The 21,549-nt window shown below is 58.6% G+C and overlaps 1 protein-coding gene across 1 annotated transcript in view; it reads right to left on the bottom strand.

Moving 5' to 3' along the window:
* Positions 1–1,033: 1,033 nt before the first annotated feature.
* Positions 1,034–21,549, bottom strand: part of KCNK5 (potassium two pore domain channel subfamily K member 5) — a 35,592-nt gene continuing 15,076 nt past the window's right edge. Inside the window, exons 2-5 of the mRNA XM_070418642.1 lie at positions 7,531–7,642; positions 6,190–6,356; positions 5,762–5,930; positions 1,034–3,689 (exon numbers count right to left, since the gene is read on the bottom strand). Of these exons, the coding sequence (XP_070274743.1) occupies positions 2,752–3,689; positions 5,762–5,930; positions 6,190–6,356; positions 7,531–7,642 (1,386 nt within the window). The 3' untranslated portion in view covers positions 1,034–2,751. The remainder of the gene's footprint in view (positions 3,690–5,761; positions 5,931–6,189; positions 6,357–7,530; positions 7,643–21,549) is intronic.

Raw genomic sequence — 21,549 nt, 5'->3', positions numbered from 1 at the left:
GGGGTGCCTCCCAGGCCACACCCTCTGCTCCAGCTGCTGTCGCTCCCTTTTCCAGATCTTTTGCTCAGAAAGCTCCCATCTAATCTTAGCCACCGTGGCAAGACCACACCTCCACCCCAACCCCCCGTTTGGGCCTTGTCACCCGTGAGCACAATTCCGTGAAGCTGTGCCCCAGGAGTCACTTCCGTAAGTGCGAATGGGGCTGAGTAACCTGAGCCACAGGGAAGTACACACAGAGCTGTATTTGTCAAAGGACTTGGTGAAATGGGCAAGTGCGAAAGAAAGGTAGTGCATAGTGCGGCGAAGTTACAAGGGGGTGGGGGGGATGGAGGTATTTGGGCAGAAGGAAGGATGATATAAAGTAGTTAAGAATTGGTTGGTATTTTAAACAATGATCCTTGGAAAACACATCTACAACCTCATGAAAAACGTGGCTCACTCCTGAAATCACAAAACTTTTCATGTTTTCCAACAGACTCACAACGGAAGCCGTCCCGTGTGGTGCTGGGAAGAAAGGCCCGGAATTGTCATAGAAGGTGCCGACCTCAGTGACCCGAGCCGGCTGCGCGGGTTGAACCCAGGCTCCCCACCTGTCCAGATCTTGCACAAGCACCTCCAGGGCCTGCTTCCTCGCCTGTAAAATGGGGATGCAACACCCACCTCTCTAGCTGTTGCAAGATCAAACGAGTTCATGCACATACGACCGAGTCAGAGCCTGTAGGACAGTGCTGGGCAGACTGTCTCATCACCCCAGCTCCCTGTCCCCAGCTCAGTCCTGCTCTTGGAGCCCTTCCCTGTCCCCACTCGGACCTGCCAGCTGTCACTTCCTGCAAGGGTGTGCTCTGCCCGCCTCATCGTAGGTTGCCTGTCCTTCCCCATTGCCTACCTTTCACTTTTTCTCCCTCCAGACCCCCCAAGTCTCCTCGTGACCCTGAGGGTGTCCTCAGCCCTTCCCCATCTTCCCAGACTGCCCCGGCCACCTTGCCCCCCACCCCTCACCCCTCCCCCACCAACAGCACAAACCAGGCTGGACTGTCCATCGCATGTTTTATTGTAAAAATGTTAAAATAAATTACATCTGACATCACTGCTGGCATGTACATACAGTGTGTGTGATTCCAGGTCAGCCAGTGACACCCCAGCAAGGTGGGGTGAGGAAATGAAGACGTATTAAAACATTTCACAGAAAAACAGGGTGCTCCTTCTCACCCCACTGCCAGCTCACCCCTCAGCTACAGGATGGGTGGGGATGTGGACACACGTGTCCATCGCTGTCTTCACATGTTGGGTTCTGACCCTGTGTGGTCCTACAGTATTAGAGAAGGGGCTGAGAGGCAGAGAGGGTGTTGGGGTCAAGGGTGATCTCTCACCTCCTGCCGGGCATTCATGGGCCGTGACGGGTGCCCTCCCCAACTCTGCTCAGTGCTCCCCTCCCCGCCCCCCACCCTGTGTGGGGACTCATGACCTTGGCTGAGGTCACCAAGGAAGGCCCAACTGAGTTAGGGGCTTGGAGGGGGAACACTGAACATCCCAATCCTTGGGACCCTGCTCTTTCTCCTTCTCTCTCCTTCGGCTCTAACGCCAACGACAGATGCCAGGGATATAAAAACAGCAGTTTATGTAAAAAATAGCAAACCATGCAGGGCAGTGGGCCGGCCCTAGTGTCCATCACGGAGAACCCAGGAACCCTGCCAGCCCCACCAGAAACAGTCTGCGTAGTTTCACATTATCTTTAGCTCCCCCATCACATCCTTCACACACACAAACACGCACGCACGCACGCACGCACGCACGCACGAACACGCACAGGTACACTGGAGGGAGGAGCTTGATTCACATATTTGGCCATTCCCACTGCTGAGCCAAGAGCAACCTGGGGAGCAGCGAGGTCCTTGTTCTGGGCACAGGGAGACGGGAGGGAGGCAGAGCTGAGCTGGCTCCTGCAGCTCCCTGCTCACCAGCTCCAGGAGCCCAGCCCCAGTGGCCGTGGTCTGCCCCTTCGCTTCCTCTCACCACTTCCCTGGAGGCAGAGAGCCCGCATCTACCGTCTGAGACAGGGACTGGTCTCCCAGCGGGGCACAGTCCCCAGTGAATCATCAAAATCATCAAGATCTAGGACCTCAGCCCGCATGGGACTTGCTCCCACATCAGGAGTGTTTATCGCTTTGCTCCCTTCCCGAGGCGGCCTCTGCCCCACAGTTTGCAGAGGGGCCAGACAGACAGACAGGGGGATGGGGCGTAAATTCTTGCCCCAGGCAGGGCCCTGCTCCTGCAGAGGCCTGGAGCGCCCAGACCCCACCCCTCAGCTATACCTCCTGCAAAGGCAGGGCCCACCCTCTCTCCGAAATGCCAGGTCAGTGCGGAGCACACAAGCTCATTAATACTGGTACGCTCAAGTGGCCTCGGCCCGCCCTAGGAGAACCGTGTGACATTCTCAACCGCATGATGGGTGAAGACCCACGCCGTGCAGGCCTCCTGGGGGTCAGTCCTGCCAGCCCACCCGTGCCTGAGCCATCCAATAAACCAGGTGTGCTCAGGACAGACGCCTCCCACCGCCGGGGTGCCGCTCAGCCGAACAGAGGCCCTGTCCTGGGCGCCACGCTTGGCAGGTAGCAGCTAGCTGGAGGGGACGGCAGGCGAGAAAGGCCCCTGGCCCCCCACTCCCAGTTCCAGGGGTCCCAGGCTTGGCAGGAAGGCCCAGGAGGAAGGTAACGGAGGCCATCAAAGGTGGAGTGGGGGGCCGGCCCCCCCTCACGTGCCCCTGGGGCAGTCGGCCTTGTTGTACTCGTTCATCAGCTGTTCGTAAGGCACAGAGAACTCCGACTCGGTGCTGGTGAAGGTGGACTCGTCCGAGGAGGGGAACTCGCCCAAGGTCAGGGGCGCCTGGGCCTCCGCCTCTTCCTGGGGCCGCTCCTCGCCAGCCAGGTTGTCCTCCAGCGAGGACTTGGACGTCTCCTCGTCCAAGAGGCCGGTCTCCTCGTTCACGAAGGTGATGTTGGGGTTCTGGAAGATGAGCGGGTGGTAGTCCTGGGCATCCCAGGGCTCGCCCTCCTCGCTGATGCGGTCCAGCTGGTTAATGAACACCTCGGAGGTGGGGGAGCCGCCTTCGGGGGGCCCGGCCCCAGCCTCCTCACTGGGGGCGCGAGACACATGGCCTTTGCTCCTCAGCGTCTGAGACACCTCTTCCAAGCTGGGCACCCGGTTCTTGGAGTAGAACACCAGGGGGGCCAGAGAGGCGGGGACGCCTGACAGCCCATCCCCCTGAGGCCCCGGGCCTGGTCCCAGCCCTGATCCCAGTCCCGGTCCCGGTCCCAGTCCTGGTCCCGGTCCCGGTCCAGTTCTGGGCCCCGTCCCCGGGCTCCTCTCCCCACCCCCGCTCGTCTTCATCGCCTTCTTCCCAATCTGCTTGATGAGGTCGTTGTAGGTCTCCTCCTTCTTGGACAGGAAGCTGAAGATGTTGACGTCCTTGGAGGCGGTGCCGCCCGCCATCTGCAGAGCCTTTTTGGAGTGCGGGGAGCTCTCGAAGGACTCCTTCCGCCGCCGCCGCCGCTTCTTGATGGCCTTGTGAACCTCCACGAACATGCTCACCTTCCAGTTGACGAAGAGGGACAGCCAGGCCAGCCCCAGGTAGATCCAGAGCTCCACGAAGTAGCGGTACAGGGCGTGGTAGTTGGCGCTGGGGTTCACACCTGAGGACAGAGCAGGAAGCCCAGAGGGTCAGGAGAGGGTGTGCGGGGCCCGGGGACCCTCCAAGGCCACAGCCTCTGAGAGTGGGCACGGCGCCAGAACACAAGGGGACGCGTGAGAAAGGCAGGAGGCCTGTGCTAGAAGCTGGCCTGCCCCAGGCGCCTGCCTGAGCCTCAGTTTCCTCCACTGCCAGCCGTCAGGAGAGTGGTTTACTGGGCAAGGGTGGCTGGAGGGAGAGGGCGGGTGGGGAGGCTGGTGCTGGAGCCAGCACAGGGCAGGGGCAGTCCAGGACGTCTGCCTTTCAGTTAGCCACCCCTACACCTACCTGCGTTGTGTACTTTTTTGGTGTATTTGTTACAGTTCAGCTAAAACTAGGATGGGAATTAAGTGAGGCAGCTGGGACTAGTTTAATGGAAATGAGGCTGGTGGTTGGGCCGAGGGCTATGAGGTGCTGCTAATCTCACTCAGGTCTTGGGCACCAGCAGGTGTGATGACAGCCAGGGCACGCACTCTGAGCCGGGCCCGCGCTCAGCGCTGGAGGACAGTAACTCATTTTAGCTCCACCATCCTGGGAGGTAGGCGCTTTTCGTTCTGTTTTGTTTTTTAATATATTTTATTGATTTTTTACAGAGAGGAAGGGAGAGCAATAGAGAGTTAGAAACATCGATGAGAGAGAAACATCGATCAGCTGCCTCCTTCACATCTCCTACTGGGGATGTGCCTGCAACCCAGGTACATGCCCTTGACCGGAATCAAACCTGGGACCTTTCAGTCCGCAGGCCGATGCTCTATCCACTGAGCCAAACTGGTTAGGGCTTTTTTTTTTTTTTTTTAATATACATTTTTATTGATCTCAGAGAGGGAGGTAGAGTGATGAAAAAGAATCATCCATCGGCTGCCTCCTGCACGCCCCTTACTGGGGATCAAGCCTGCAACCTGGGCATGTGCCCTGACCGGGAATTGAACTGTGACCTCCTGGTTCATAGGTTGACGTGCAACCATTGAGCCACACCGGCCGGCTGTTTTGGTTTTGTTAACCCGTTTTACAGATGAGAACACTGAGGCAGAGGTTAGTGTCTTCCTGGAGTGAGAAAGTGCTCCGATACCCTCCCTGCTTCTGCACACAGGTTTCTCCCTCACCTGCGCTGGGCCCCAGCGGCTGCACATGGCAGGACTGTGCCTTTGTCTAAATTTATCTCCAGAAACAGCAGGCCCACTCTGCCAGGTCAGAGGAGTGTCCAGGTCCAGGCCTCTCTTTCCTGCTCCTCCCCCACGCGGCCACCCCCTGCCAGCATTCCGAGTCTCCACTTAGAGTGGGGCAGAGGGTGGTGACCTGCCCCTGCCCCTGCCCCTGCCCCTGGAGCAGAGGCTGAGGTCGACTGGGCAGGGCAGCAGGCTTTGGGGGAACAAACGTGGTGTCAAGAAGATTAAGCACCAGGATGCTGGGCAGGCCGCAGGCACAAGCACTAGAGTGACCGAGTGGCCAGACAAAGGGGCCAAAGAACCTTATCTCCCGCCCGGATTACGTAGGAAGGGGCGGGAGGGAGTGCCCGGGCCCCAGCAGCCTGGGAGAAAGCCTCTCTTGTGTTTAAGCTGCCTGTGGAGAGAGCAAGTTTCGGGCCCCTGAGCCAAGCCCCTGGGACTGCTCTCTCGGCTCCTATGAAGGATGACAGCTGTGACCGCGAGCGGCCTGGGCAACAGGCAGACCTGCAGGCGGAAGGTCCATCCCTACCGAGTGCCCCTAAGCTTGGGAGATGGACACGCACTTGCCTTTCCCAGCGCCCAACCTGCTGGGAAGAGACCAGATGCTAAACACAGAGAGCGGAGAGGAGGAAGCCTCGTCCCAGGAAAGGGAAGTGGGTGTCTCCTGCAATGGCTCCGAGCCTTGCTTGCCTCTTGCAACTGGCAGGGTAGGGCTAGGACCCTACTGGGTGCAGGAAGTGGCCTGGACACAAATGCCCACTGGGGCTCCGCATGAAGGCCAGCTGAATGGATATTGGAGAAGCAGAGAGAGAAGCAGAGAGGGAGGGAGGGAGGGGAGGCAGAGGCAGGGGGTGGGCGGGGCAGGACTCACCAGCCACGAAGTCGCCGAAGCCGATGGTGGAGATGGTGATGAAGGAGTAGTAGAGGCCCTGGATGTAGGTCCACTCCTCGGTCACCATGAACACGAAGGGCGGGATCACCAGGTGGACCAGCACGCCCCACACAATGAAGATGGCCGTGCACGTGATCTGCGCCTTCCGCTGGTGAGGGGGCGGGGAGACCCAGTCAGACAGCGATGGTGACGAGGGGGTCCCAGCAGGGACACCCAGAGGACCGGGGAAGTGGCCACCGGGGAGGAGGCTCACCGGCCGGGGAAGGAGGGGGGGGGAAAGGTTCCAGCCCGACCCAGGAGGGCAGGGGCTCCGAAACTGCCCCCTTGCCGTCTAACACCTCTGTCCAATTCCTGGACCCTTGCCACCCTCCCATCTCCTGCCAGGATCCCCCCTGGTTGAGACATACCAGGCTCATGCCTCTCTTGGTGAGGAACTGGCCCAGCCGCTTTGCGCGTCCCCCGAAGAACTTGCCCAGGGCATTGATCCACGTCAGGCAGAGCGGCACCCCGAAGAGACCATAGAAGACACAGAAGAGGCGCCCCGCGGAGGTCTTGGGGGCCACATTGCCGTAACCTGAGGCAGAGGAGAAGTGAAGCTAAGAAGAGAGCCATCGCCGGGGTAATGGGCCCAGGCTCCGAGTGGCCCCGCCTCCATCTCTCTCTCTCTCCCCGCCCCCCGCCCCCGCCCCCCCCCCCTCACACACACACACACACACACACACACACACACGCACATCATGAGGGAGACTTGTTCTCTAAGATCACTTGCTCTTGATCTAACATTAATACTTGGGAAATGGCATTCCCCTTAATCACACTACGACCACGACCACTTACAGCACTTACGAGGGCGTGGGCTGTGCCTCTGCCATCAGACCGGGAGCTCCCTGAAGGCAGACAGAGCCTCCACCATCAGCAAGCCTTCTAGTCTGAATGAGTCATGTGCAAACTAGAAAAAGACACCCTCCTGGGTAGCGACCCCAGAGGCACTGTGGCAGATGGTCTCCAAAGGCGGACACTCTTCATTCCTGCCCTTTTACGCAACCTGCTGCTCGCGTCGAGCTGGCGTCTAACCCCACCCCCCCTGCCCCGCCCTCTGAATCTGGGCTTCATTGACCTGCTTGACCAGGGACATTGGTAGGTCTAAGAGACTGCCGCTTCTCCCCTTGATCCCTTGAAATGCTCGCTTTGGTATGTTCCTTCCTGGAACCCACACTGAGATGACCACACCACCGTGCCTTCATCCCCAGCGGGGCTCCCCAGCAACAGCCAGCAACCTCTATAAAACAGTGACAGGAGATATGGCGAATGTCTGCCGGCCAGGTTTGCAGACAACTCCGGCGCCAGCCACTGCCTGCGAGGCCCCAAGCAAGAAAGAGCCGGCTGGTGGAAACCAGTCGGCCCACAGAATGGCAGCAGATAAGATGCTCTGTGTTTAGTCACTAACTTCTGGAGTGGCCACCGGCTCCTAACCAGAACAGACCCCCAGCTGGGCGTGTACAGTGGGAGACCTGCTTGGCCCCTGTATGGTTCTGACTTCCAGGCCGTCTGTGTCTTTCTGCTCCAAGAGCCCAGGTCAGGACACCGCACAGTCTCCCCGATATGGCCAGTCACCAAGGATTCACTAAATCCCCAGGACAAGTGTCAAAAGGCCAGGCAGCGAACGGCCCAACTTGACCTTGACCAGAACTGTGTTCCTGCGAGGTTCTGTGGCGCTGGCATTACCCCGAAGGTTCCCGAACACTTACCGATGGTAGTGATGACAGTGGCTGCAAAGATCATTGCATTGGGCCAGTTCCAGTTGTTGAAGGTCTGGTTCCCTGTGATGGCCACGCCCTCACCTGCAGCATCAGATACGACCTAAAGAGAGAGACAATGGAGGTCAGAGGAAGCCAGACGAACAAAAGCTTTTCAAGTGGCTGCACTCTATTCAATTCCTTGTAAGTGTTCATTCATCATCACAGTAACAAGTGGCATTACTGTCTCCATTTTATAGGTGATGAAACACTTTATAGAGGAACAGAGAGATTAAGTGGGTCACACAGCTGTCAAGTACAGTTGCTCCTGGACTTACGATGGGGTTACGTCCCAATAAAGGCCTGATGATGCATTTAATGCACCCAACCTACCAAACATCACCCTCAGCCTAGCCCACCGTACACATGCTCAGAACACAGAATCTAGAAAACACTGGCCACACGGTGCACCGTGGAGAGCAGGTTGTTGATTCGCGGGGCTGACTAGGAGCCCGGGCTCGCTGCCGCTGCCCAGCACCACGAGAGCATCCCAGCAAATATCACTGGCCCAGAAGAGCTCAAAATTCAAAATTTGAAGTACAGTTTCTACGGAATACATATCACTTTCACACCATCCTAAAGTAAAAAAACCATGAAGTCCAGCCCTCGTCAGTAGGGGACCATCTGTATGAATCTAGGCAGACTGGCTCCCAAGTCCCTCCTCTCACTGAGCCAGCGCTGCTCAAACTCACAGGCACTAGAGTCACCTGGACAGCTTGTTCAACCTGGGCGGCTGGGCCCCACCGGAGTCTCTGATCCAGTGGATCTGGGAAGGGGTCCAAAAATGTGCATTTCTGACAAGTTCCCAGGTGGTGCTGATGCTGCTGGTCCAGGGGTCACACTTTGCGAGACCGTCCTGCCTCTTACAGCGGGCACAGGGGGACCCTCTGCCACCCCGCTCTCCACAGAGACGTTCCACTGCAGCGCTGGCCTGGGAGGGGCCCTTATACTCCTGGCACCCAATCTGTCAGGACACCTGCGAAGGTCAAACTCAGGGTCCTCCTGGATCTGTCCGCCAAGGCCTCCTGCTCCCTGTGCCCGGGACCCTATCCTCTCCCTGCTATCCTCTCCCCACAACCCCCTTCTCTGGACTCTTTCATCTCAGCCCTGGGCTGAGCAACTTCAGTGTCTGGGACAGGACAGATCAGCGGGTGCATACATGTCAGGGTGACTCAAAATCGTGCTGTAAGTCCCCACCGAGCTCCCAGAAACTGGGCAGTCGGGGAAAGGCCACCTGGGAAAGTCCAGGGAGCGGCCCAGGAGAGGGCTTATCTGTTCTAGCAAAAACAATAGCTGCCAAACCTGTTTCCACTGGACCACAACCTGCCTCCAGCCCAGCGGTCACCAACCGGTGGTCCGTGAGGTCCGAAAGGCTGGCGACCGCTGGCTGCTCTAGCCCATCCTTCAGTTCTGCCTCCGCTCACCCAACCTACCAACCTCAGGGCCTGGACTCCAGAAGCAGCTCCCGGGGCCAGACCTTGCTCCAAATCTGGGTCAGTTCTGTCCCCTAGGAGGGCCCCAGGGTGTCCCATCCAGGCCAGATACCAGGAACTCAGCCATATGCCCTATAAAAATAAAGCCTAGGATGAGGGAAGACAGAGCGAGGGGTGGAAGCGGGAGAGAGACAGGGAAACCATGGCTTGAAACCACCTGCAGCATGTGAAGTCCAGGGGGAAAGGGAGTGGGCAGGTTGTTCCGGAGGAAGTGCAGTCTGCAGCAGCAGTAGCAGCAGCCGCCCGTATAAACGGACCTGCAGACGTTCTAAAGAATTTTCCATGATGACAGGCTTGTCTGACAGGCCATACACCACACACTCGCTGCCCTGGCCCTCCCGGCGGCTCCAGAGCACCTCTCTCCAGGCCGCCAAGTGCAGAGGCTGCCCTCAGCGCGCTGGCCAGGCCACGTGCAGGTGAAGGCACTGGGACGTTCTGATACGAACAGGCCGACAGGAGAGCTAAAAACAAACACAAAGTCCCATCCAAAAGCGTTCCTGGAAATGAGACTGTGTCCTAACGCTAAGCAGATGGCAGAGAAAGCAGCACCACTCAGCCCTCTGTCTTAGAGTGGGGAGGGTGGAGCACAGCCAATGGCCAGGGATGAGAAGAGCAAACAAGGACACCTTTAGGCGGGAACTGTACCGCTGACCAGAGAGTGACGTGCCTGCAGCGCCACGGCTGGTCATCCCCACAGAATCTCGGGGACAGAAGAGATTTCAGGGGACCGGCCACCCCTGTTCTCACACAAACAAGGATGGGTTCTGGAAGCGCCAACCTGAACCCCTGCAGACTTCTCGACAGCAGAACGCTCGGCATCCAGAGAGGAAGGGGTGGCACTGGATGCCGGCACAGGGCCACCGAGAACCAGCCATGCTCGGCCAAGTGCATCTCCCTCCCCAAAGGGCTGCGGGGCCTTCAAGTTGGGTGGAATGCGGGGAATCTAGACTTAGCGAGGCAGCCGAACACAGGGGCTTAAAAGATTCATGCGGACAAGATGGAGAAATGGAGGGTAGAGCTGGGATTAATTTGGGTCTGTTGAAAGACGGGTAAACAACCTCAAGAAGTATCGATCATTATCAACCTGGCCAAAGGCCTGGCCCCGTCAATATTTTCACGAACAGCACACTAAAGACAGAGATGCTCACCAGTCGAATCGTCAAAGGACGCAAAATTGGGGACAAGGCTGGGCTGGAAAAGATGCTAACACTTCACAATGATAGCTTGGGACTCAAAATCACCCGTACTGGAAAACTGGGCCAAAACTGATAAGGCACGACTGTCTTAAATTTTTCGTATCGTACACTTTGGGTTAGAAAAGACGAGTCTAGGACTTAAGGGAAAGGTCCTTGGGTTTCAGCTGAGCACAAAGCAGCAACCACGAGGCGGGCCGCCAGAAAGAAGTGCCCATGCATCTCAGGCGGCCAGCACGCGGCCTACCCAGGGCTGGGAGGAAACGGGCCATTGTTCCCGCAGGGCCAGGCAGGCCACACAGGGGCACTCTGCTCCACTCTGGGTGACTTCACCACACGTCAACCAACCTGTCAGCCAAGGAGCCAAGGTCCCAGAGGGAACAGGGTGGCTTTTCAGCCATCTCAGCATGGCCTGCCCTTGGCAGTTGTCCATTTCTGATAACGGAAAGTGTTTAGACCAACGGTGAGCACTGTACGTCAGGGATGTTGGCGGCGTGGCAGGAACAGGGGTTCTCAATTGGGGTGTGGGGTGGGGGGGTGTGGCACCCACTGCAGGCGTGTAGAAATGCTGCCTGGTTGTGGGGAGCATTGTGTCAGGCACGGGTGATGGTGGGGCTGCTGCTGGCACTGAGCAGGGACCAGAGAGGACACCCCCCACGATCCCACCCCCCCACGCCGACACTGAGCCCACTGAGAAACAATGGCTTGCCTAAGGTGATCTGTGACTCAAGAATAGCAAGTGCTAAGGAGACATCAACCATAAGAGCTGGCAAGACAAGAAACCAAAGAGGGCATTGTGGTTGGCAGCTTTGAGGCGGAAAAGCGGGCTTCCTGCCTTCACCCTGTGGGAGGGGAGGGTGCCTCTGGGGCACAGCCGCAGCCGCAGCCCCTGGCCTGGGTTATCAGGGAGCCACAGCCACATGACCTCTGTTATCCTTCGTGGTCACCCCGAGAGGGGCAGGCAGGGGGCATTCTAAGGGCCTCACTCCCCCCGGGGCTGAAAGCACCACTGACCCTCAGAATAATCCAGTGGCAGTCCTCGTGCCTCCTGGGTTAGGTGGGGAAACTGAGGCTGAGAGGTCAAGTGGCAGAAACGGAGTAGGTTCTAGACACGGTTGCTAATCACATTCCCTGCCTCCCTCCCTTCACTGCTCCGTCTGCCCCGGGCTCCCCAATGCCCCTTGTGGCGCCTCCTCTCCGCCCACAGTCCCCAGCAGTTGGCCTGAGAATCAGCTGGGCTCCGTCTCAGTGCTGGGGGAAGCAGAAAGCTAGTGCTGCTGTGTGACACCCTCGCCAGGGCTTATGTGTATCTAACCCAACAGGCATTGCTTGAGGCCCGAGGAAAGCCAGGCTCGGGGACCAGAGGCCCCAGTGTGAACTCGGGGTGCCTGCTCCCTGCGGCTGTGGTTGGGATGCCGTACTGGTTAACGGTCAGGGTCACACAGGCCGAGGAAGAGGGCTCCCAGAACAGAGGGGCTGACCCAGGCTGAGGTCATCCCTGGGTTAGGGGAGGGGTGTGGGCAGCCAGGCCAACATCCAGTTAGACAGCCAATTAAACTCGGTGTCCTGTGCCCCGGGGTTAGGGAAACAGCCCTCGCGGGAGGAGGTGGCCCCTGCTCACTCGCAGTATTCTTTAACTTGGCTCCCAAATTCACACAAGACACTGTTTTCATTTTCCACAGAACCCTGGAGAGAGGCGAGGGAGACCCCGCACACGGCCAGGGCCCAGCTCCCTGCTGCCTCTGTCGCCCTCATGATGCGCAGCTGTGATTTATTGAGGGCTAACTATGCAGCAGTGTCATGCTACGCACTCCACGAGCCTTTAGCTCGTTCAGCGAGGACAGAAACCATCTGCTGGGAAGAAACCATCATTTTTTTCCATTTTACAATGGAGGATTCAAGGCTTAGAGGCTAATAAGTAGCCTAAGGTCAGGATGCTCAAAGCGACCAAGTCAGGATAGAAGCCTGCCTGTCTGGGTCCAAGCGGCTGTCACCCTACCCACTTCCCACACCGGCCCCCTTCCTGTGGCCACCGTGGCCGGGGCACACTTCCACCCCTTCGCACCAGCTGAGAAAACAGCCCTAAAACCAGTCCATCCACTCCTGCGGGCTTAGCTCTCCCAGCCAGCCCTCCGGGAGCCCAGCTTCATGCCTTTGCCTTTGGCTTCAGGCTGCCTGCTCCCTCACCCCACCCGCCGGGCTCTCCTGTCCGTGAAATCTGGGTTCCCGGACAGCTGCTCATCCCCAGGGACCCGGGGTTTCCCATGCAGAAGCTGAGGGACCTCTTCCTGGAGATTCATCCTGACGAGTGGGCAGTTCTGGAGAAGGCACATCCAGGGGATGGGAAATGATGCCCACCCTCAGACAGGGTGCCGGGGCTGAGGTCGGGCCTTCCCATCATCGGGCAGGGTGGGGGAACCCGAAGCAAGGGTGGCAGCCTGTCTGGGGGTGGCAGCTCTGTGATACCCACAGGGCTACTCCCACTGCCTCCAGCTCCTGGGCAGGCATTACGTCACGTACAGCAGGAGTTACGTCACGTGCAGCAGACATTACGTCACGTACAGCAGGCATTACGTCACGTGCAGCAGGCGTTACGTCACGTACAGCAGGCGTTTCGTCACGTGCAGCAGGCATTACGTCACGTAGGGTTCGGAGCTCCTTCCTGCTATGCGGGCAGCCTTTCGGATCCCCCCGGATGCTAGCTTCCCCTGGGTCTGCACCAGCCAACCTTCCTTCGCCATCCGGGTTGCAGGCATCCTGAATTCAGCCCATCCAAGCTCACTCGGTCCCTCTGGCTCCACGGTGCGATGGCGCTAACTACCACCTGCACGGTGCTTGGTGGTCCAAGAAGAACCTTCATGGTTCCTCTCACTTAGCCCTCCCAGCCAGCTTGTGAGGTGGGTAGGGCATGGCTTATTTATCCCCTTATCGTAGATTATTAACAGTTAATATTTGAATACTAGCTGGTAAGGGCTCACTTATTATAGGACAGGCACCAATGAAAGCGCTTTAACTCGGCTCACAGAAATCTTCACAACCCTATAACGTAGGTACCTTTACAGCATCCTCCTTATCCAAAGGGAATACGTTCCAGGACCCCCGGTGGATGCCAGAAACCATGCAGAGCACCAAACCGTGCAAATACTATGCGTTTCCTACACATACACTTCTGACTTAAAGGAAGAGCCAGCATCACTACCCTTGCACTTTGGGGCCATTGTCAAGTAAAATAAGGGTAAGGGACAGAAGCACCTCGCAGGAAAGATAGTCGATCTGATAACGGATGTTTACTAAATGACTAACAGGTGGGTTTCATACGGTGCCTGTGTGCGCTGGACAAAGCGATGATTCATGTGGGCGGGGGGGGGGGGGGGGGGGGGCGGAGGTGGAGCGAGATGACCAGAGATTTTTATCGCCCTACTCAGAATGCCACGCAATTTAAAACTTACGAACTGTTTATTTCTGGAACTTTCCATGTAATATTTTTGGACCCCAGTTCACTGCGGGCGAAACTACAGAAAAGCAAAACCACAGATAAGAGGGGAGCTACTGTACCCCTATCCACTGACAAGGAAATTGAGGCAGAGGCTAATTAAGTAACTTGGCTGGGTTAAGGGTAGGCAGCTATTCAGTGGTGGGGGGCTGGGCAGTCCGGCCCGTAACCTCTGTGCTTTCTCTGGCTGGGGGTGGGGTAGGGAAGGGGGCTTTGAGCTTCAAGGAGTGAAGCCAGGTCTCTGGAACACAACTTCCCGGGCAATGGCAAGGGAAGCAGCCACAGGAATGGAGAGCCCCTGGGAGGTAAACTCCACACGGGCAGGTCTGTTACCGGCTTTCCCACTACTGTATTCCCAGAGCCTAGAATACTGCCTGGCACATAGTAGGTGCTCAATAAATGTGTTAGATGAGTGGGTGGATTAACTTCAATGAGTGAGGGCATGTCCTCTGGCCTGAACTCGCCCGGCCTCTCAGGTCCTTCCCTCAGCTTCCCAGCATCATGCTGCCGTTGGACTTTCACTAATTTCATCAGCAACAAGGTGGAAGCCTTTATCCAGCAAGAAGATGGGAAGAGCGTCCGACCCCAGCAGGTGTGGGGGTGGCAGGGTCAGGGGCTGGATGCAGGGGGGGAGGGGCTGGGGCTGGTCACCAGGCTGTAGGATGGAGGGCAGGGGGCTGAAGGTCCTGGGGGCCGGGGGTTGGGGTGAGGGAGTCAGACGAGAGCTCCCTCGTCCAAAAGGGCAGAGGGAGGAGCCCTGGGGCTGGGAGAGTCCCTGGGGTGACCCAAGGGGCTGTCCTTCCTGCAGGAGGGGGAGACCTGTCCCTTGGAAAAAGGAACATGAAAGGGAGTGACCCAGCTCTGCTGTAAAGGCAGACCCGCGTCCTCTCCCAGGCAGAGGCTCATGGAAGTGTGGGCTGGCCTGTGTGTGAAGGAGGGTGCGGGGGGGCCTGCGAGGGAGGGGGGTCGTCTCTCAGTGCTAGCGCCACGGCAGCCTATCAGCCTCAATTTCTCCATCTGCCCAAACCCACACCTGCTCTACACTTGAGAAGCACCTAAGACGCCGCCAGCCCTGAGTGAATGTATCGCACTCAGAGTTGTGATCGCGTGTCTGTCAGGAAACCAGACCCTGGGACCAGCGGGGAGACTGCTTGTCCCCAAGGACAAATCAAAGGGTTTGCTTCCCTGCCCTTGGAGGACAGGCCCAGGTGAGCACAGGACACAGTTCCCAAGCCTCCCGGCACCCGCCACCTCTTCCCAACCTTCCCTGCCTGGCAGTGAAAACTGTCCTGCTTCCTCAGGGCACAGGGTGACTTCTCTAACATCGAGGAGGACACCCAGGCACCGGGCGGTCGGAGTCAGGGACCTGGGGGAAAGTTTTCCCCAGAGGCAGCAGGGGCGGAGGAAACAGAGGCACCGGGGTGTCCTCCTCACCCCTCAGGAGGCCCAGCTCCCCGATCTCTGCCACTCAGAGCCATCCTGGTCGGTTTCCTGCACAGCCAAGCGGGACAGGCGGCTGCACAGAGCGGTGCCACGCACGGGTGCCTTCCCCCACGGTGTTCTCCACGTGAGACCCAGGCTGGGGGCCACGTGAGGCCCAGGCTGGGGACCGCAGACACTTCTCTGAACTCTTGTCTCAACTTCCTGACCAGCTGCCTCAGCTTCACAAGGCAGCCAGTGCCACCCCCACCCCCAGCCTCTGTGCAGGGCTCTCCGTGTGTGTCCATGTCTGTCTGTCTGTCCATCTGGTCTCTAACAAGGAGCCCTCCGTCCCCCCGCCGCCCAGGGCAGGGGGCCAAGAGGAGGCCCCGCCGTGAGTGGGTTAGGGGAGGTCTGAACAAGACAGTACTTTTCAGGCGAGTCTGTGCAGTTTGGGCTTGTTTGATACAATGGTTTTCAAATTATTTTACACCAGGAGCTCCCGAAAGATAAAGGGTGGAGGGGCAGGACCCCAGATCCTATGTGTTGGGACTCCCCCTAACACCCTGCAGTTTTGAAGGGGGAGCGGCTGAGGGGCTGTGGGTACAGCTGTTATTCCCATCTAGTCACCCTCCATCTGCTGGGGAGGCTGGCAGATCAAAGTGCCCTGCAGAGGGGATGAGCACCTGTTAGCTCATTACCAGGACAAATTAGAGAGTTTAACTCTATTAGCTAAGCCCTCAATGCTCTTCACTCCCTCCCTCCCCATCTCTCCCACTGACTCAGCCTCGGGAGCTTTCCCTTCAGGTGAACTGGGGGTGAGGGAGGGGTGCTGGGATTGTCTTTAGATGCGGAAACAGGCCTGGCACCACACGACCATTGAGGCAGTGGCTCCCAGTTCAGGCTGATAATGTGGCTGACCTGGCCCAGGGCCCTAACAGGGTCCACAGGCAATTCTGGGATGTAGCTGCTGTCTTCGTGGGGGGTGGGGGCGGGGGGGGGGGGGGGATGGCGACAGGTGTGAGCGCTGGGCTCAGCCTTCCTTCTCCCTGGGGGCGGGAGGGTTTCAGGACAAGGGAAAGCATCCGTGGTATTCACTGCCCTCCGCCTCAGCCCAGGTGACCAGGGTGCGGCTCAGAGGCAGGCCCGGTTTATGAGCAGGATGCTGGCGAGGGCCCAATGGTGCCACCCTGATACCTGCGCCAGCAGCAGGCCCAGCTCCCCCGGGCGTGTCTCTCCCAGGGAAGGACTGGGATCTGGGGGAGCAGGGACAGGTGCAAGGAAACATGCAAGGGCACCATGTCTCCATTGAGAACAGACCTCGGCTACTGCAACGGGGACTTTGTTAAATTTTCAGATTTGCTCCATTTCCTACCTGGATATTTGTATATTTGTACTGTTTTTAGAAGACAGAAGGGGAAATAAATTGTTGCCCCCAACCCCAGAAACCCAGGCACCTCATTAGGCAAAGGGGAACGTGGGACACCATCCAGCCCGCGATGCACACCGCGGGGGACAGTCACCCCTACTGCTTCTTACCCTGGACTGCACCTCGAGGCCATTGGGGGAGCCTGGGGAACAGGCATGCCTGGGTCCTGCTGCAGGGGCCTCTAATACTGTACACAGCCCACTGTCCTAGACCCAAACCGCCACCTTCCTTGTTAGGGGGAAGGCCCAAGCCTGGAGTCAGCATGCAGGCGACGGACGCCTGACTGTCCTCCCGTCCACCTCTGGGCTTCCCCTCGCCCGCCCTCCGGGGCCATCTCTCAGCAGCCTTTGCAGAGCCCGGAGGCCCTGGCAGGTCTCACACTCACAGGGACTAGCAGAAACCTCGGGCTTCCGACTTTCTCAGGCCCAGGAGCCCTGTCCTCACGCAGGAGGGACAATGAAAACAAAGGAGGTGACCCTGCCCCCCATTGTTCTCATGCTGGGACGGTAACCCCCTGGTAACCCCCTGGCAGCTGGGCGCCCCTCCCGTGAGAGTGGAGAGCTAGCTTCTCAGGACTGGCTGACCTGGGAGGCTGCAGGCTTGGCTAAAGCAAACAGTGAGGCGGGGGAGGGGGGTGGTGAACTCAGGATGGGAGCCAGGGAGGCATTCTCAGCACCGGGAGGGCTCAGCTGCTGAGTGAGACTGGACCTCTGTGTGGGGGGCACAGGGGACCTCCCACCACACCGCTGCCTGAGTTGGCCCTGGGAGCCGGAAGGAGCCCCTCCGGCCCAAACACACACCAGGTGACCCTCTCGAGCTCTGGTCTCAAATCCACCCCATGCCATCTTCTGAGGCAGTGGTCTCGGACTGGTGATCCGTGAGGTCCGAAAGGTTGGCGACTGCTGTTCTAAAGGACTCAGGGCAGGTGGCATGTCCAGAGACTTAAGTGACAAGAGGGACATCCTTCTTCCACCTGCAGCTCCTCTACCCCCTGACTCACAGCCACGGCCCTGCTCTGGAGTGGCTGTGGCCTAGTCCCAGGGCCGCTGCAGCCTGGGGCCTGGGTTCACGACCTGGCCCCTTCCCTGTCCCCACGATCCAGATCCTGGAAGTGCCGACATCTTTCTGTTTTTCCCGAAGCCCAGGTGTCTCCCAACTAGTGGGCCAACAACTTGAGGAAGGAACCCTCAGCCAGGACCCCTCAAACACAGCAGGTGGGTGTGGGTCATGAGGGAGCGAGCGTCCCTGCATAGGACTTGGCTCCTGGCTTGTTGGGCGGCCCCATTCGACTCCTCTGTACCAGGCTAAGGAGAGCGTGGAGTTGGCACCTCCCTCCTCCCCTCAAACCCCACGTGCATCAGGCACCTTGCCTACCTGCAAACGCCTCTGGCCCTAATCACTTGAGACTTAAGAGTCTATCAGGAAGACAGACAAAATGGATGCTGCTGACCAGAGAGGGTTAGTGACATGGTAGAAGGCACACAGCAAGCTGATGACAGAGCACAGAGAAAAACCAGCCAAAAGCCCCCTTTCTACCCAATATCCAGACCATTTAGCCCACTCCTGGGACCGGGCTAAGAAATGCCAACCAAGTGGAGGGGAGGAGCAGGCAGACAGGTGACAGGTGCTGCAGAGCTATCACAGGGCTGAGCAGTCACACCCACGATCTAATCTCGACTTTAGGATGAGCGCATGCCGGCGCTCCCCGCCCTCCACTCCTGGAGATGCCTTAGATCTGCCCCGACCTTGCAGGGCGGAAGGAGCAGCCATGGGAAGTCACCAGCCACTCGAAGTTTCTAAAAACAACCCTCGAGCAGGCCACAAAGGAGGTCACGGGAACTGCTGACTTGCCATCTCGCCATCTGGGCTGGTGACCCGAGCCCTGTGCCAGCTTGTCCCTGCTCCCCAGAGCCCAGGTCTGCGCGCTGGCCTGCCCCCCAACAGGAGCTGGGGTGGCCAACCCACCTCAAAACTCATGATCGCAAGTTGGGGACCCTCCGCCAGCAGCACAGGGCAGAGGGGGACAGGCCCAGGCTTCGGAGCAGACACCCCTGGTTCACATCCTGGCCACAGCGGCCGCCAGTGGGTTACCTGGGGCACATCTTCTCACTGCTCTGAGCTTCACTTTCCGTATCTGGAAAGTGGGGGGTACCAAGACTTCATCAGGTTGGGGTGCAGATTACATGTAAGGCTCGGTGTTGGGCAGAAAAGTGAATGTGGGAAGGATGGGGGCTGGGCAGACCAGCTTGGTTCTGAGGGTCTGTGCCCGCTGCACAGGGGACCCCCAGAGCTGTGTGTGGGCCAGAGCTGGTCAGCAGTGCCCTCCTTCCTGGCCACCACCACCCGGAAGGTCAGGGACAGCATTTAGCACCACATGACACTCTAGTGGGTACTGCTATCTGGCCTATATCTCCCACAAATAGACAGTGAGCGCTGAAGGCGGACGTCCCTCCTCCCTGTTCCCAGAACAGAACCTGGCTCTAGTGCGTGCTCGGTATTTGCCAAATAAACGAGTCTCCAAGATGTGTGCCTTCCACAGTCACTCCTTTCGGGGCACAAAAGGGGGTGCGGTGTGGTGTTTAACTTGGGTCCTGGCTCCCCGGGGTAGGGTGGGCGGTCTTGGCAGGCACGGCAGCCCAAGTTGGCTTTGTGCTTCTTTCTCTGCCTCGGTGCCTTTACCCTACCTCACCCCACTGCACCTGTCCACCAGGCCAAAGCCACCAGCCACCCCAGCCCTGTAACCCCAGCCCCGCTGAGTCAGCTGCACGGCAGACTTTGGAACCATCAGAGGAAGCAGGCGGGCGGGTAGGAAGGCTGGGGCCCTGGGAGGGAGGTTAGGGACACAGGTCTTCTTCCCAAGCATGCCCCTGCTTTCCTGCTCCCCAGCAGTGGAGAAGGATGCTCTGCTCCGTGGAGCTCTGCCAGCCAGCCTTGTTTCTGGGGCCCCTGCAGGAGGTCTGAGAACAAGACTCCCCCCAACACCCCAACTTTCGCCTCCATGGGAGGAAACCTGACCGACCCCTGCCACACCCGTTCCTTCCCTGTAACACCCATATCCCTGAGAGAAAGGCTGTGGCTGACACCACAAAGGACCTCAAACCGCAGGCAAACGCTCCCCACCCTGGGCCTCTGCCCCTGTCCCTGCCGACTTTCCTCTCCCTTCCCTGCGGCTGGCGGCTCCAGGGAGTAAGTAAATGGCCCATCCTTGAAGGCGGGAGTTCTGTTAATTAGGAATTATTAAACCTACCCATTTATTATAAGTTGTTTAGGATGAGCCGATGGTTAAACTGTAAACCTCTTCACTGATTAAAAAGATAAAAAGCCCAGTGGGTACTGAGCAGTGGTGTTAATCCTGCAGCGGGGGGGGGGGGGGGGGGGGGGGGGAGATGACATCCAATCTCTCTGCTCCTATGAAGTAACCCCCCTGAGTTCATTACAAACCACCCTGTCCTACCCCAAAAGCTGGCCCATGGCCTTCAAGCCTGATTCCACCCCCACCCCTCTCCACAAAGCCCCCACCCACAGGGTCCTCCTGGGGGCCACCACCTGTCACCAAACCGTTCCTTGTTGTCCGACTCCCACCCAAGTCCCTCAGCTGCAGCCCGTTCCCTTGGTTCAGTCTGCAGCTGGAGGCAGACAGCAGCTGGCCTCCATCCTCTCTGGAATAAAATGTACAAGAAACTACTGGCAAACTGGCGCGGGCATTGGGGATGGGTGGCACTCTTTGTGAGCCAGGGCGCCTTCTGCCTCAGTAGCCCCCGAATTCCAGATCCAATCCCACTGGATCACGATTAGAGACAGGCGCCAAGACCACGATGCCCCACGACCGAAATCCCGGGTCCGGATGCAGGGGGAGTTTCGCCCTAAGTGCAGCCTCCCCGCACCCCGGCTGCCAGACACAGACCTCACACGGCGGCAGCTGCACAGGGGCTCGGCCACCGAGGCCCCATTTGGATGGAGATCACAGGGATGAGACACAAAAAGGACCCCCAAACAGGGTGGGAAAGAAGGAGCCTGATCGATGCAGCCAGTGTGCTGCGAGACAGCCCCCCGCCTACCCCCACGCCCGCCGCCAGGGCAGGGACGTGCCTGGGGTGAAGAAACAGAGCCGTTTTGTGCTGAAGGCATGGAAAAGTACAGCGGGCCTCCCAGCACAGGGGGGCTGGATGGCGGCGAGGGGTGTGTGGGGGTCGGAAAAACTTCCTGCCCCCAACCTGGGGCCCAGGACCAGGGACAGGCCAGGGTGACAGGAAGTGGAAACTCTCAGCGAAGCAGCAGGAGAGTCTTACTCTGAGACAGCCACACTGCGCAGGGCAGGAGGCAGAGGCCGGGACGGCGCCTTCCACACACATTCTCTCTCCTGCACGAAGGCGGGATTTCCAAGGCGGGAGCTCGAGGCCCGCTCCTCCTGTGGCTGCCCCCTGCCCCCTGGGGAGCTCAGTTTCCCAAGAAACACTGAGTGGCAGGTGGGGTGGCCCCTTCTCAGGCTCGTCCAGGACGATTTATCCTCCAGGCTGCAGAAGCAGGTCTGTGGGCTGCTGAGGGCTAAACAGGGGACCTAGCAGCGGGGGTCCAGGACACAGCCTGCCTCTCCCCCAGGTGTCACCCCCAGAAAGAAGGCAACAAGGGTTCCGGTGACCCTCCGTGCCACCCTGGGAGGGGGGCAAAAGTGCCTGCCTTCTGCAAATGCCACCTCTGGCCAGGCCCCAACCTACGCACAGACGACCCACCCAACTAAATTTAACCCAAAGAGAGAGGGGACCGGAGTGGTGGGCAACCTTTCCCTGCACTACACAGCTCAGAGTCGGGTGGACTTGCTCGTGAACTTTTCGCTGAGCACCATGTGTCCTGACGCTGTGGGTCAAACAAGGGACTTTAAGACAGAGGCCCGTCTGGAGCACCTCCTAGTGACTAGGTCCTCCTACCTAGTCTAACAAAATGCAG

This window comes from Myotis yumanensis, unplaced genomic scaffold, assembly GCF_028538775.1.
Source record: "Myotis yumanensis isolate MYYU_CA2020_CCGP unplaced genomic scaffold, mMyoYum1.0.hap1 SCAF_6, whole genome shotgun sequence".
Taxonomy (NCBI): domain Eukaryota; kingdom Metazoa; phylum Chordata; class Mammalia; order Chiroptera; family Vespertilionidae; genus Myotis; species Myotis yumanensis.
This window is presented reverse-complemented; position numbering and strand designations above follow the sequence as displayed.